Source organism: Hibiscus syriacus, unplaced genomic scaffold (assembly GCF_006381635.1).
Source record: "Hibiscus syriacus cultivar Baekdansim isolate YM2019G1 unplaced genomic scaffold, ASM638163v2 tig00003398_pilon, whole genome shotgun sequence".
Taxonomy (NCBI): domain Eukaryota; kingdom Viridiplantae; phylum Streptophyta; class Magnoliopsida; order Malvales; family Malvaceae; genus Hibiscus; species Hibiscus syriacus.
In genome coordinates, this window is record NW_024061969.1 from 2337581 (window position 1) to 2354100 (window position 16520).

At 33.1% G+C, this 16520-nt stretch overlaps 2 protein-coding genes across 3 annotated transcripts; one reads left to right on the forward strand and one right to left on the reverse strand.

Annotated features, from left to right (window-relative positions):
• Nucleotides 1-792: 792 nt before the first annotated feature.
• On the reverse strand, nt 793-1804 carry LOC120176238 (40S ribosomal protein S4-like). Its single transcript, XM_039182692.1, has 4 exons — nt 1758-1804; nt 1504-1582; nt 1162-1239; nt 793-1038 (listed from the first exon to the last, which is right to left on the reverse strand). The coding sequence occupies exons 1-4, from the start codon at nt 1802-1804 to the stop codon at nt 793-795; spliced, it is 450 nt and encodes a 149-aa protein (XP_039038623.1).
• An 8059-nt stretch (nt 1805-9863) lies between these two features.
• On the forward strand, nt 9864-11651 carry LOC120176368. Of its 2 annotated transcripts, XM_039182805.1 has the most exons (6): nt 9867-10016; nt 10120-10187; nt 10644-10791; nt 10883-10963; nt 11316-11408; nt 11545-11651. In XM_039182805.1, the coding sequence occupies exons 1-6, from the start codon at nt 9930-9932 to the stop codon at nt 11548-11550; spliced, it is 483 nt and encodes a 160-aa protein (XP_039038736.1). In that variant the 5' UTR covers nt 9867-9929; the 3' UTR covers nt 11551-11651. The 2 variants fall into 2 exon arrangements, with proteins under 2 accessions (XP_039038740.1, XP_039038736.1); XM_039182809.1 differs by lacking the exon at nt 10883-10963 and having other exon boundaries at nt 9864-10016.
• The last annotated feature ends 4869 nt before the right edge of the window (nt 11652-16520 follow it).

Sequence of the window (16520 nt, forward strand, 5' to 3'; positions counted from 1 at the left end):
AAAGAACATCTTAATTTACAATTTTGTGATTGAAAGGAGATAGTTGATTTATTTCATGTTGATGGAACTACCTGGTTTACAAGTGTTTTGACATTAATGTTTTAGCTAATTTATTTTGATTAAACTAGAATCAAACCAAAATAAGATTTCATAAATTCCAACTTGTGTATAATTTTTTGTTCAGAATAATTTATTTATAAATTCTGCAGGTCATTATTATAAATCATAAGACGGATTGTATTTTTTTGACAATTATAAATTGTTTATAAAATTTGTATATACACTAAACTAAATATATCTTATTAGTTAATGGACATACTTTCCAAGGTTAACATGACAGTTAAATTCATTAAACCATTGTCAGCAGATGCCTATATTAACTTTTAGATTAAAAAGGGATTAGTTTATAAGATAAAAAGTACTCAAATCCAAGTAAAACAACTAGCAAGAAAAATAATGCATAAATGATAGTTGAAATGTAACACAAACCAAATAAGTAATGAAACTAAAAACAAATACATAAACCCTAAATAAGTTAAAACAGAGGGCCAACCAGAGCATCCATTCAACAAGCTAATTCTTTCTGGACAAACTTTAGATAAGATAGGTTTAAGCAGCAGCCTGGGCAGAAAGCCTCTTCCTTGCTTCCTCGATGATCGACAGCCAGATACCCTTGCCCTTAGGAAGGGAAACCCATGGCTTTGTTCCTTAACCAATTGTGAACACATTTCCCAGACGAGTTGCAAACTCGTGCCCAGCAGCATCTTGCACATGGATTGTCTCGAAGCTACCCTAATGCTTCTCCCTGTTCTTAATCACTCCAACACGTCCCCTGTTCCTTCCTCCAGTGACCATGACAACATTCCCGACATCAAACTTAATGAAATCAACAATTTTGTTGCTCTCCAAGTCAAGCTTGATGGTATCATTAGCCTTGATCAAAGGGTCTGGGTACCGAATGGTGCGTCCATCGTAGGTATTGAGATATGGAATACCATTCTGGCCAAATTGGACGGACCTAACTTTGCAAAGCTTAAACTGCAATGTACAAGATCAACAAAATTAGGTCAATCATCTCAAGACAATCAATGGGATAAAAATGTAGATAGTGAGTGCATAGTAACAAGAAACATAACAAACTATGGTCCCATTCATACAAACCTTGGTCTCGTCACCAGTGATGGCATGAAGGCAGAAACGACCTTTAGTGTCATAAAGGAGCCGGAAGTCCTCATTTGTCTTGGGAATTGATACAATATCTATTAGTAGAATTAAGACCCATAGATTTCAGTGAGATTGAAATACAAGCTATAGGTAGTAACCACAAATTTCAAAACCTAGGATAAATAGTGAGCCATGGAAAAATATTGCAAAACAATTTTAGCTACACAATTCAAACTCGACTCAACTGTGAATGTTGAGCGTGGGTATGTTTCTAACATGAGTATCTTCAATTTTTCCAAGTTTCTACATGGACTTAAAGGATCATATTCCCATGCACACATCCAAATATGCAGTTAGAGTAACACTGGATTTTAGTGTAGGGTCTTGAAGACATGCAGAAATCTGAGACACTAAAATTCTACAAGTACATTAAACAGTATGACCCATAAATATTCCCATGCACACATCAAAACATGCAGTTAGAGTAACACTGGCTTTTAGTGTAGGGTCTTGAAGACAATCAATGAGATAAAATACGTAGATAGAGCATAGTAACGAGAAACATAACATACAAGGGTCCCATTCATACAAACCTTGGTCTCATCACCGGTGATGGCATGAAGGGATGGTTAAGACCCATAAATTTCAGTGAGATTGAAATAGAAGCTATAGGTAGTAACCACAAATTTCAAAACCTAGGATAAAATAGTGATCCACGGAAAAATATTGCAAAACAATTTTAGCTACACAATTCGAACTTGACTCGACTGTGAATGTTGAGCATGGGTATGCTTCTAACATGAGTATCTTCAATTTTTCCAAGTTTTTTTACATGTACTTAAAAGGATCATAGTCCCATGCACACATCCAAATATGCTTCAGGTGTCTAATACAAGTACTTCAAGAAAAATGCAGTTAGAGTAACACTGGATTTCAGTGTAGGATCTTGACAACGTGCAGAAATCCGACACTAAAATTCTACAAGTACTTTAATTGAGAAATAATGTCAAGTTCAACATAACCATAAAACCAGCAGGGTAGGTATTATCTGTCCTAACCTTCCCATCAACCATAACATGCCTTTGCATAAGAATAGCAATCACTTCTCTGTATGTCAAAGCATACTTCAATCTGTTTCGCAGGATTAGAATGAGCGGCAAGCATTCCCTCAACTTGTGGGGTCCAGATGATGGCTTCGGAGCCTGGATGGTCAAAATTTAATAACACAGAATCAGAATATGATGACATCAAGGCAAAAAACAATAAAAAGTAAAAGATAACATACAAATGCACCACCAAGCTTGTCGAGCATCCAATGACTAGGGGCATTCAGCCTCTTCAAGTGTTTCTTCAGCCCTCTAGCCTGTAAGAAGAAAAGTTTAAGCAAAGACAAATATTTAGAGTCTAAAAAGCACAAGAATTTTCACATTAAAAATAATATATTGACCCAAATTTAACATAAAGGATGGTTCACACATTCAAAATAACGAAATTACTGATATTATCATGATAAGGCAAATATATAAGAGCCACTAAAAATTCACAACTACCATAACACAACCAAAGAAAACATTTGATCTAACATTCCATTTCAGCAACTACATTTCCCTTTTTTCGATCGCATGAAAAACAATATTTAAAAGTATACAAGCAAAGTAATCTTAAAACAATTTTGTGAATAACCCAAAATTAATCAGCAGCCAAAATCAATGTTACAAAACAAAGGAAAGATTTTTATTCGATTTATTAACTGAGAATTGCAATAAAAACATGCAAATGTTTACAGTGATGCAACAAACTCATCAAACGAATCTTAAAAGAAAACTGAATGCAAACGAGAAGTATGAGAATTGAAATAATAAGTAAACAGTCAGAACAAATCCAAGGGAGTGAGGTGAAGTTCAAAAGAGAGGAAGAAGCTAACCATTTTTTTTCTTCGCAGTAAGCGGCTGTTTCCGCTGAAAGCTTTGGTTCGTATGAAAATGTGAACGGGAGGGAGATAAAACCCTAGCTTTCTTTTATCATTATATACTGGCTATTTTGGGTTTAAACCCGACTTGAATTTTACGGGTCGGACCAAGGCCCAACTCCCTTTGGGATAAAGGATCGAACTTGAACCTAATAATATCAACCGAAACTTTGTTTTAATCGAATTTTGTCATTGCATCATAAGTTTTATTTTTTAAACAATACATAAATATTTGAAGCTACGAGGATGACAAACAAGCAACAAACATGTTGATTCATGTGATAAATAGTTTGATATTATTTAAGTAGGCAAGCAACAAACATGTTGATTCATGTGATAAATAATTTGATATTATTTAAGTAGGCAAGCAACAAACGGGTTGATTCATGTAATAAACAGTTTGATATTATTTAAGTAGGTTTCAAATTCGAGTCTTTATGTATATGAATAATAATTATTGAGAGACTCAACCACCAAAACTAAGTGTACGACTTAGATCAATCCAAATTAATCAAAGTGAAGTATTAGGAACTGAGAGGACAACCAAAAAAAGAAAGAGTGACAAACAAGCGAGTGCAGACAAGTTCTAATTAGGTTGTCTTCGAAATTAAATTTTCGTAAGCTCAAGTTTATTTAGACCAAATCACTACTCAATAATTTATTAAGTGGTTTCAGTGATTAAAGAAAATGTCATTGTCCTTAAAACCCGTGAGTTCAAACAATTATGTCTACGAATATGTGTTCTCAATAACTAAGAAAGATTCTAAATAAATATTATATTATAATTATTATAGAAAAAAATCATTACTCAATAAATAAATGAAAAGTATCACTTACCCATCTTTTTCTGACTATTTTTCACCTTTTTAACATTATATTTTTATTTTATAGATAAAATATAAAGGAATGAAAGAAAAAGAGATAATTATTTTGGACACCAATGTAAATTTTAGGTCTACAAAATTAACCCTAAACACTTTGATTTTTTTATCTATGTCCTTTACTTTTTTCCAAAATTGAAAATATAATAACTCAAAATTCTGAGTCAATGTTCCTATGTTAACCCGAGTCAAAGATTAACCAATTAGTCAGAGCAATTGAGTTATTAAGTCAAGTTCCCAATTAGGTGTACAAGAAGAATTACTGTATTAAGGATTGAAATAGGGAGGACCTAAAGGTGATTCACCCATATTAGAAAGTAAAGGATGCACAAGCCTTAATTTCCTTTGTTTTTTGAGAGGAGCTTGTAAAGCTTAAAACATTTTGTTGAATCATCTTACTTATGTGGTGTTTAAATTTGAGACCTCAAAGGATAATAATAATCCCTTGATCATTAAAATCATTTTTGTACAAGTGTTAGTGTGGAAGCCGGAGAGTAGTTGAAGATTCATATAGTACACATTTAGCTTTAAAATTATGATGTATTATATGTTGCGTGTTTTGGGTGTAAATATGTTTATGATGTTTTATTTTTTTATATTATTAAGTTATAAAACCGATGCTAAAAAACAGGTTAATAATCCCCTCAACTTTAAAAATTAGTTAGAGCTTTAAAAGATGGGTTCAAAGGATAATCGAAATGGTTTTTCGAGTCTCGTTTTGATTTTTCTGACTTTGAGTAATGAAACACTATAAATGAGTATTGATATTGTAAGAATGCCCTTTGAAAATGGACTTTTTTAAGAGAGAGTAACGATATTGTTCATTCAATATCGACGCTCCTAAGTCAATATTAATACTAAATATGTTTGTGAAATCTCAATATTATCATTTAGTATCGATACTATCCTACGAATATCAATAATTCTATTTGAGCACCAATATCTAAGTTAGAGTACTGATACTTCTTGTAGTAGCAAGCCTTAAAAATCCTTCAATAAAACACTAAATTTTTTGTAAGTTCTTAAATATGCTAGTAAAGAGTTATAAGATCTGAAATTACAAAAACACCCTTAACCATAATGATTCTAAGATATGAAAGCTTTGAATTAATAATAATTTTGTACATAACTATGATGTTGGATAGTGACTAGTTCATAATTATTTTGTGAATTTTGATGAAAATGAGATGATGCATAATCGTAATGGCAATTTGATTATATGTCATACACATGTTCCGTTTTGATTAATGACCATGTGTGCTACTCGCGAAAACATGAACACTTAATTTTATGACAATTAATGATTATAAGTGGTCACAAGATTTATTCGAGTACCTAATATTTGACATATAGGAGACTCAAGAAGAAAACAAATTTAAACATGAAAAAGTGCTAATGATTTGGATCAATGATGAAATGTGTTTATGTTTATAGATGACTTATGAGTATGATATGAACTAGATGAAAGGGTTAGTTAGAGAATAACTTGTGATGTGTATACATACTCTTCATGACACTTATTTTGTTTGATTTATAACTCATGATAATATCACATTGACATATGGATAATTTGTACGACTCGTATAATGTGTTCATTGATATTAATGTACTTTATAGATGATAACACCTAACCTTTAAGATAGATAAACTACTCACCATGCCATCTTGTTTATATTGTAACTTGCATGTTTATATTTATGAATACTATAAAGTATAGAAAAGTAGATATATACTAATGAGCTTTATAAAAATATAATATTCGAAATTGTTTTCTTGTATACATGTCATAGCCTTCTTTAGCTTGAGGAGGACAACGACAATACAGGGAGGAGTCTTAGTGAGATCATCATAGTATGCTATCTATTTTCGTTAGTGGACATGTGTAGTATGAAACTTTAATAAGTTGAAATTATGGTTTCTTGTATTTAGATTTAAAATAACGGAGCTCTAGTAGTGTATAAAATATTTTTAGGTTTAGATATTTACCATATTGGTCTTGATTTGATGCATTTTAAAGAATGATTTGAAAATTACGAAGGAAATGGATAATTTAAAATTTGTCAGTCATTTTATGACATAATGTGACACTCTCAGATCCATCGATTATTATGGATCAATTTAAGATATTATAACAAATCTCAGTTCCTAAAAATTGGTATACATTATTATTTAAAAAAACTCATCTAATCAAAAGTAAATGAAATGTAACATTAAGTATAATTTTGAAAAAATATTATATGATTAAAATAGAAACAAAATAATAGGTGAGTGATTAAATAAATAATTTACCCTTATTTTTATTCTACTAACGATCTTATGCAAGACCTTTAGTTTTTCGTTTTCTTTTTCCTTCTTTCTCTGATGATTATACTGAAAAATCACCTTTTAGAACTTTAATTATCTGTCAGACATATTTTCATCTTTATTTACTGATCTAACACCCTTTATAGGAAGGTGCGTCTCATGCACCGCGCCTTAAGCCACGTGGGGAAAGGCGCGCCCCTGAAACGTGCCTTGTGAAATGTGTAAAAAACTTGAGTGCTAGTTTTATAAATATTTTAAAACGGTGCCTAATATATAATTAATTTCTTTTAGGTGATAATTGTGTAAAACTATCAACTTTATTTATTTATTTTTGTGTGATATTATTTTTTAACAACAGTTAATAATGTTTATTGACTTTTAATATTAATTGTTTAAAAATATAAAAATATTAAAATAAACTTTTAATTACAATTGATATATCAAATGAATTATTATTCATTTTTTAAAAAATCAATAAAAATGCAATAAAAAATAATTAAAAGTGAATAAAATTTAATAAAAAAGAATATAAAGCTAAAAAATATCACCTCTTTATTTAAAATATTCTTTATAATATTAATTTTAAAATTTTAAAATAAATATTAAATTATAATTTTATTAAAAGATGAATAAACATTATTAACTGTTGTTAATTTTTTTAAAAGTTTATTTTAATATTTTTTATATTTTTAAACAATTAATTTTAAAAGTCAATAATTTTTTAAAAAAATATATAAAATTTATAATTTTTTTAAATTATAAAATATTTATCATCATCATTTTGAAAAAGAAATACTAGTTATAAAATTTTTATAAAATTATTCATATTTTAAAATACTTACCCTCAAAGTTTTCATATACTAGATTATACGTATTGTGTAATTTCATGCAAAAATTAAAATTTGTCAAGTTATAAAATAATTTGTAAAAGAATATTTAATGATTTTAATGTTGAAAGTTTTTTTTTCACACAAATAAATAAATAAATAAAGTTGACATTTTTTTCATAAATATCACCCTAATAAAAATTAATTACATATTAGATATCATTTTAAAAATATTTACAAAACTAGCATCCGGATTTTTTACAAGTTCCACAAGATGCGCTTCAAGGGGCGCGCCTTACCCCACGTGGCGTCAGATCAATGTAAGGCACGCTTTATGGAGTGCGCCTTTCTGTAAAAGATGTTAAATCGATAAATAAAGATAAAAGAGTGTCTAACAAGTAATTAAAGTTTTAAAAAGTGATTTTTCGGTGTAATCACATCTTTCTCCCGTATCCAAATTGTCCCTCAATAATTTTGATTAAACCCTCACTTGCACCACCCTTCCCCAACTCACCATTATTAAATCCTCCCATCAACTATACAGCAATACATGCATCCCCAACTTCATGGCAACGCTATCAATATTATTATTAGGGTAAATTACACATTTATTATCTAAATTATTAATTTTAATTCATTTTAATACCTACATTTTAATTTTTTTCAAAACTATACCTAAAATTTACTTTTTGTTTAATTTCAATACCTAAACTTTGAATTTCATAACTGATATTGATATATTCCCTTACTCGGAATTATTTCATGGAAAGTAAAAATATTTGTATAATAAGCTTCAAGTGTGAAATAAAAAAAAATCATTTAATAGGGTCCATTGATCTATCTTACTTTATTTTTCCTTTACCTACTAATCTACTTTCAACTTTCAATTTTATATTATAAAGCTTCCATCAGATTAATCTACTAATTTATGGTGATTATAATATGAAAATCATTATAGTATTTAAAAAAATAAATTTAATCTGGTCAAACAGATGACATTCTTAAATTATTTATATAAAAAAATAGTCATGGTGCTCATATCTCTGGAATTCTTTAAAGATAACTATGTTTAAAGGTAACATTTAACTATTTGATATTAAAACTTATATTCTTGATATTTTTAGTGTTTAAATTTAAAATTTTAAAAAATGTAAACAACTATTATTACCACAGAAGTTATTTGGTTCTTGCTTTGAATGTAACTTATAAGGGAGGGAAAAGAGTTTTATTTGACTTTGAGAATGTTGCCGGAGCCGGACCGCCAAGCTAATAGCAATAAATTGCAGTTGGTCGTAGTTATGGTAAATGTCGAAACGATTTTTAAGTGCGCCGGTGAGCGAGATTTAAAAAACTACGTCATTTTTAATTATTCTCTTTATGATAGATTTTTTAATTAAAAACAATGCGATTTTAGAAAACCTATCGTTTCGAAAAAATTTACGATTATTGTTAAATAAAAAGATAGGTTCGAGGAGTCGCCACCAATCTTTGATTAGGGTGTGATTGGGCATCCAAAAACGTTTTTCCATTTTAAATAAAATAATTTTAATTAAAACGAAAAAATTGCAGTCTACGTTACCAAAATCTGGATTCGGGAGTCGGTTACGCGTGGGGAAAAATTAACACCCCCACAGCGCCCTAAATTGGTACATAGTCGATTAATTAATGTCTTTGCAACGAATTTCACAAGTTCGAGTTTAATTTGATTTATGATCCCTTAAAACAACAATGTAAATTTTATAATATTCAAAAGCAAAAAAATAAATTAAATTAGGATTACTAAGCCATTAGAAAGATAAAGAATATTCGATTATTTAAAAATATCCGACTGATCTGATCAATTCAACCGATTCAATCAGTGAACCAATAATACGGTCGATTCGTTAACCGGTCTAATTCTTATTATTTGCTTGGATGATTTTGATTGAATGATTTTTTCCCTCTTCTTTTTATGGTGAGGGGTTAGTTGGGAAAAATATTAAAATATATTGATCCTTTGACTTTGTTGACCTAATGCTGGGTCTATTGGCTAATTGGGCTTCAGTTTTGTAGCCATGGTGATATGATGTTTTCTAGGATGTTTTATTGGTTTTGGAAAGCGAGCATTTCTTGGCATGTGCTCTCTATGTAGTTTTCTCATTTCTGCTCTCCTTTTGACTTATTCTCTCTCTTTGTACATTATTTCCTAAGCTTCAATATGAAATTATCAATTATCACTACCCAAACTCTGTTCCTTTCTATTTTCGTAAGAGATTTTATAAGAAAACAGCATACATCACCTGTTCCTGTTTCTTTCTTGCATTTCCATGGCTTCTACTTGGCATTGGAATAGAAGATGCCTAGCTGTATTACACGAACTCCTCATTTCCTTAAGGGAACTTTAATGGCCTGATAAACTTCTACGATTTTAGAAGAGGTAGAACTTACAAACTTGAGAGGGTGAAAACAGATTATTAATAGAAAATACAAAGATAATATCTAAAATATACGACAATTTGAAATTTTCAGGCCGACTGTCCCAGCCTCCCCTCGTCCATCCCTGACCATTTCCTCCAATATCATCCATTGTGCTTATACTTTCATATACATAGTTTTTAAGTTGAGTATTTGCGTATTCTCTGCATTTAAGTTGTTCTGCTTCTCCTGGCATACTGTAATGGTTCAACTTGATACATGTCTTTTGAGTTTTGAAGTCTGTTCTTGATTGGTTGGTTGTACGGAAATATGGTTTAAGATACATTTGTAAATTGAATTATTTGAAGTATATTTGAACTTATCAATTTCATGTTTTTGCTTCAGTTTGTGCACAGGAAGTGCATTCAAAGATGGTGCAACAAGAAAGGTGACATAACTTGCGAAATATGCAAACAGGTTGGGCGTGTTTTTATCTCTTTTCTTTTAATTGTTGCATGTATCAAGGGAGAAAAAGTACATTGATGGATAATGGGTACAATATTGCTCTAATTTTTATCAGGATTTTTCACCAAATTATTCTCTGCCTCCGACCAGAAGTAATCCTGACGTTTTGGCAATCGACATAAGGTAAATCCTCTTTTTGGTTTTTATCTTCTACCTCTGTGTCATTCCTGTGAATGATTATAATTCTATCGATATTATCGTGCCTTGCACAAAAGGTGGTACAGATTATAAACCAGTTTTGGAAATCCATCTATATGGTTTATATCAGACAACATATTAACTTTTTATTGGCAAACTTGTGTAATATATATATTATCTAAAATATTAAGTGGACCATAGGACGTATATGAAAACTAAGAAGATGAAAAGAAAAAAATATCAGAAGATTAGAGTAATGATTTGTTCAGCTCGTTCCTTCTAAAGGAAAATGTCCATGACATGCCTTTTGGTTGGTTTTAAGTTCTCAAAAGGTTATCGCTAGAAAATGCATATTTATTCATTGATACCTCTGATCTCGTGTGTTGGCCGTGCCTTTTCATTTTCATTACTTTTTTGCTTTGACATAATCTTTGTAACCAGGCAAGCTTGGAGCCCGCATATCGATATCCGTGACTCACACCTTCTAGTGTTAACTGCTTCTCAAAGCCAACTACTCCAATCAGAGTACGAAGATTACGTTGCTGCAAATAGCAGTAGCCTTGCCTGTCTTCGCTTGGTTGCTCTTATTGTAAGCAAATAAGACTATTATTTCTCAAGATTCTGTACCCAAGAATGATAATCTGTCTCATGTTTGGAAAGTTGTGTCGGTTTGTTTGCAGTTGCTTATCATCTTGCTCTTACGCCAAGTCCTTATGTTGACAAGAGATTCTGGCATGATCCAGGAGTCAACTTTGATTAACGTGAGTACAAAGCGACATCTTTGGAATATATCTAATACACCATAGTAGTTCCTCGGTTGACTGTATTGTGTTTATGCCCGTATGTTGTGCCATGTAAATGCCATATATTTTACATAGTAACATTCAGCACTGTGCCATTGAAATGTCATGCATATTTGCTGGGATGTAAAGGTGAACACGCTGAATTACTAAACGCACTACGTTTATGTGTATAAATTGAAAATTTTCTTTTTAAAATGCTGTTGATAGCACTGACATAGGTGACGAAGGTTGGGGGAAGCACGGGATACTTAAATTTATTCGTAATTCGTTTTGCTTCGAGATAAGACTGAATTAGATTTTGGGTCATCAGTTTCAGGTTTTGCTTCTCCAATTTGCTGGCTTTCTTCTTCCATGCTATGTAGTGGCTCACACGTGGTATTTACAAAGTCGAAGGAGGAGACAGGATGGCTGCGCATAGATGTTCTTGTTTTTTATATGTCTCGACCGATATCGAAGAAGCTTCTCCTACCTTTCCTTTAATCGTAATGTTCTTTTTCTTCTGCCATTCTAATCGATTGCTTTTCTTGTCTTTTTTGAAGGGTTAAAGCAGCAGCAGGCAAGGATGTTGGGTTGCTTGACAAGCATGTTGTTTTGTTTTTGTAAATTGCAAAAGGCAATTTCCCAAGTTGTAATGAATGAAATAGTGGCTTTGTATCTCTGAATTAAAACAAGGATTTCGGAAGCAATTGTAAATGTGATTATGAGTTTTCCGTGCACATTAATGAATTGGAAACTTTAAATCGTTGAACTTGAATTTTGACGATGTGTTATTTCGAGAACATATTATATCATAAAATTCAAAAGGATTAAGTTAGAAAAAATTGTTAAATTTGAATATTAAATTTTAAATTTAAGTATCAATTTTTTAAAAAAATAGTTATTTACGTAGATGGCAACCCTGGTAAAATTGTTGTTTGGTCTCTTTAGAAATTGTACTATATTAGCATTGATGCGGAAGATTTGGTGATCACTAACTCCTTCTTTAATAAGAGAGATGCGAACTTGATTACGTTTCATAGCGGGGGACATTGTACCCAAATCGACTACATCTTGGTTAGAAATCGGGAACGATGGGCTTGCATTGACTGTAAGGTGTTCCCTGAAGAGGCATGTGCATCACAACACAGATTGTTGGTTTTGGTGTTCCGCGTACCCCACGGGCGGAGCACTCATAGGAGGGCTAAACTTGGTAAACCTAGGATCCTCTGGAAGAACTTACATGGAGCGACAACTGATGACTTTAGGAGTAAGGTTTTGTCTAATACAGGTTTTGAAACTACAAACTCAAAAAATGCAGATATGTTATGGAAAAATATGGCAAATTCCATCAGAGAGGTGGGCAAAAACACCCTTGGGTTGTCGACGGGGAAGGCCAAGGAACATAAAGAATCGTGGTGGTGGAACGACGAAGTCCAAACTAAGGTGAAGACAAAACAAACTTGCTTCAAGGAGTTTCTACAATGCAATGACGACGAAGAAAGGTCGAGAGCTAAACAAAGATATCAGGAGGCAAAGCGGGAAGCCAAGAAAACGGTAGCTAAAGCAAAGGATAAGGCATACGAGGAAATGTACAAGAGATTAGACACCAAGGAAGGACAAAATGGCATCTTCAGACTTGCAAAATCTAGGGAGAATAGGAAAAAGGATCTAGGTAACATTAGGTTTATTAAGGACAACAATGGTGTTCTTTTAGCGAAAGATCACGATATTAAGAGGGTTTGGGGTAGTTACTTCTTTGGCTTATTTAATGACGGTGCCTCTCCATGTAGAGATAGTATCGTTGATGGGTCAGCCGACTATCATACTACGGCCAATGACTGCCCTACAAGTAGGATTGGGTTTGAGGAAGTCAAATGGCTCTTAGAAAGATGGGAAGGGACAAAGCTGTCGGTCCTGATCAAATTCCTATCACTGTGTGGTTGGCCCTAGGAGAAGAGGGAGTTAAGTGGTTGACCAACATCTTTAATATTATTTTAGAGACTGCCAAGATGCCAGAGGAGTGGAGAGAGTCTACGGTGATACCAATTTATAAAAATAAAGGAGATCCCCAACGTTGTGGTAACTACAGAGGTATTAAACTACTCAGCCATACCATGAAGCTATGGGAAAGGGTGATAGAGGCTAGGTTGAGACAAGTCACTAGGGTTTCGGAAAACCAATTTGGCTTTATGCCAGGCAGGTCTACCATGGAGGCGATTCATCTACTTCGACGGCTTATGGAGAAATATAGGGAAAAGTCTAGAGATCTTCACATGGTGTTCATTGACCTTGAGAAGGCTTATGATAGCGTTCCCCGCGATACGATCTGGAAGACTTTGAAAACGAGACGGATCCCAACTGCTTATATCCGGGCAATTCGTGATATGTACTGTAGATCTACTTCTTACGTCAGGACTACAGTTGGCGACACCGAGGCATTCCCGGTGGAAATCGGACTCCACCAGGGGTCGGCTCTTAGCCCTTACATCTTCACCTTGATTATGGATGACATCTTTTGTGCGACACCAGACGGTGTACCATGGTGTATGCTTTTCGCTGACGACATTGTCCTAGTTGCTGAAACAAAATCTGAGTTGAATAGTAGACTGGCTACCTGGAAGACTGCTTTGGAAGAAAAAGGTTTAAGGATCAATATTGAAAAGACAGAGTATTTATGTTCAACTTCAATGGGAACCAAAACGATGAAGATGTAGAAGTATGCATAGAAGGACACGTTCTCCCATCAAAGGATTGTTTCAAGTACCTAGGGTCTATGATACATAAAGATGGGAGTGTAGATGACGACGTTACACACCGTATAAAGGCGGGATGGCTAAAGTGGAGGGCCGCTACTGGAGTTTTGTGTGACAAGAAGGTGCCTCTAAAACTTAAGGGAAAATTTTATAGAATGGCAATAAGACCAGCGCTGTTGTATGGATCAGAATGTTGGGCAACCAAGAAGGATCACGTAAGGAGGATAGAGGCCGCAGAAATGAGAATGCTTCGATGGACATGTGGTAGGACTCTGTGGGATATGACGACAAACTCTGCTATTAGGATGTCCTTGGGGGTGGTGTCTGTTTCCAAAAAATTGAGGGAGGGAAGACTACGGTGGTTTGGGCATGTCCTTAGGCGACTACCGTCGGATGCGGTCAGAAGGGTAGAGTCGATTACAGTCGACGGTGCCAGAAGGAAAGGACGACCAAGGAGGAAGTGGGAAGACTGCTTGAGATCTGATTTGATGGAGTTAGCCCTTACCGAAGACATGACCTCTCATAGGAAAATATGGAGGCTAAAAACTAGGGTAGTCGAGTAGTGTGGGTCACATCTATAGGGTGTATCATCTCTGTCTTCTTTTAATGCCTTTGTAGTAATTTCCATGACTTCTACTTTTTATACGTTTCTGTTATTGGTATTTATGAAGGATTGGAACTGGGCTTGATATCGTTGACGTTTGTTTATCATTCTCTTCATGTTTCCTCTTTTAAATTTAGCTGGGTCTTATGTTTCTGTCTATATGCAGAGATTCTTTCGCAGGGATTATTTTACAGGGATTAATTCCCATTACAAACGCACATATGATTTTAATGACTGCATATGAATACTGTTTAGCTATGTATTTATTTATACATGCATTGCATTTTATCTATACTTTTAATTTTCTGACTGTCGGAGGTCTTTCACGGAAACTACTCCCAACCTGGCGTTGGGGGCAGCCTACTACCCTACCTCCCCCTTACCCCATACATATGGGAATTGGGTTTTGTTGTTGTTGTTGTTGATGCGGAAGATGTAGATATTTGATTGTAACTCAGTAGACTTAGATGTTACGGTCAAATCTCAAAAATTACAATAATAAAAATTTATAAAATATAATTTCTATTTAAAAATTATAAACGGTTCAAAATAAATTATACATTGAATAAATATTAATAAATAAGCTCTTAATTAAATAATAATAAATCCACATACTTTTAAAATAATGTATGTTTAAATATGGTTCATAGTTCCATGTAAAAAAATGTCCCAAAGTCTAAATATATAAAAAGTTCTAGATGTAGTAAAGGATAAAATATAAATAAAATATGATTATAGATATTCATTTTTGTCCGGGTCTTTTATTTATTTATTATTATTATTTTTTATTACATTTTGTGTAGGCCCAAACACAAGCCCGAAATACAAATACACAAGACCCAACCCAGATGACCCAGCACCCCAACCCGGATACAAACCGGATTCAATCCAGCTAAGACCTGACTTAATTAAAATTAGGGTTTCAAAACCCTAATAAATATCCAGCCGCCACTAACCAGATGGACAGTCAATTGTCGGCGCGTGTGCCTGAGCCTTCACCTCTAGACCGGCGCGTGAATCCCATCAGTCGTCTCCTCGCTCGCACGTGTTGCTGCCGAACACCCTGCCGCCGCTGTCGTCATCCACAGTAACATGAAAATCACCCAAATCAGAGAGAACATCACCAAATCCGAAAAAACCCACTAAAAAACCAAGTTAAATCGGGATTTAATCCACCCAAATAAAAAAAGTAGATCCATAGTCCTAGATATCATCATCTCATCCAGAAGCAATGATAAAAAGAAGAGATCAAGGAGGATTCAGGGGAAACCCCAAAAAATACACATAAAAAACAAAAAGAAAAACCAGATTAAAAAAACCATTTGAAAGAAAGAGAAAACCCACCTTTTATCTAGGATCGATAATCACTTCTTGAATCGGAGCATAAAAGGAGTTTTTTCGAAGTGGTATGTCTGAGATTTTTTTAGGGAGGAGACGGGTTCATTTATGGGTATTGTTAGGGCTGTTCGTGTAAGAGAGGACTGACCGAGAGTTTGGGGACCCAAATCGGGTCCTTTAATAGTGCCACATGTCGCGATTAGGGTTTGGTTCCTCTCTTCTATAGAGAAACGGGGAAGAATAAAGGGGAAATGTAGATAATGACTGGGGGTTAGAAATGATTTAGGGTTTTGAATAAAACCCTTAAGATGGGTTTATACCCCATCCTCAATGCGACACCGTTTTGATATGTCTCATCCTGCGTGTTCTAATATTTCGGGATAATCGCGTGTTTGGTCCCCTCGTTTTGTAGACCTTACATTTTAGTTGTGAATGAAAAATTAATCCATTTTATTTCAAGCTATTTACTTCTATCTTAGTTCATTTTTGTCCATATTTGGTTATTTATGTATCTTTGATGATTTTTAATTTGGTCAGGCGTTTTTATTTAATTTCAGTTTAGTTCCTAGTTATCGTTATGTTGCTTTTATTTTTAGTTTAATTTAACCACTAATTTATGATACTTTCATTTTGATCACTATCTATGTTTTATTTGAGTTATTTGCATGGCTAATCCTTGTTATTTATGTCAAGTTATGATTTAGTTATTACTTTAAGTTAATAATTTGTACATTTAGCCTTTGTTTTTTTATTATTTTATTTTAATCCTTTTACACATATACTTTTCATATTTTAAATATCATTTAATATAGTTTTGAAAATTAGATGTTAAATCCATAAT

Coding starts and splice junctions, on each gene's coding strand:
- LOC120176238 (XM_039182692.1), bottom strand. CDS start 1,804: ATGGGTCTTAACCATCCCTTCATGCCATCACCGGTGATGAGACCAAG. Junction 1,583..1,757: donor TCACCGGTGATGAGACCAAG/GTTTGTATGAAT, acceptor ATGTACTTGTAG/AATTTTAGTGTCTCAGATTT. Junction 1,240..1,503: donor CTCTAACTGCATATTTGGAT/GTGTGCATGGGA, acceptor TCAATTCCCAAG/ACAAATGAGGACTTCCGGCT.
- LOC120176368 (XM_039182805.1), top strand. CDS start 9,930: ATGTTTTTGCTTCAGTTTGTGCACAGGAAGTGCATTCAAAGATGGTGC. Junction 10,188..10,643: donor GTTTTGGCAATCGACATAAG/GTAAATCCTCTT, acceptor CTTTGTAACCAG/GCAAGCTTGGAGCCCGCATA. Junction 10,964..11,315: donor AGGAGTCAACTTTGATTAAC/GTGAGTACAAAG, acceptor TTGGGTCATCAG/TTTCAGGTTTTGCTTCTCCA.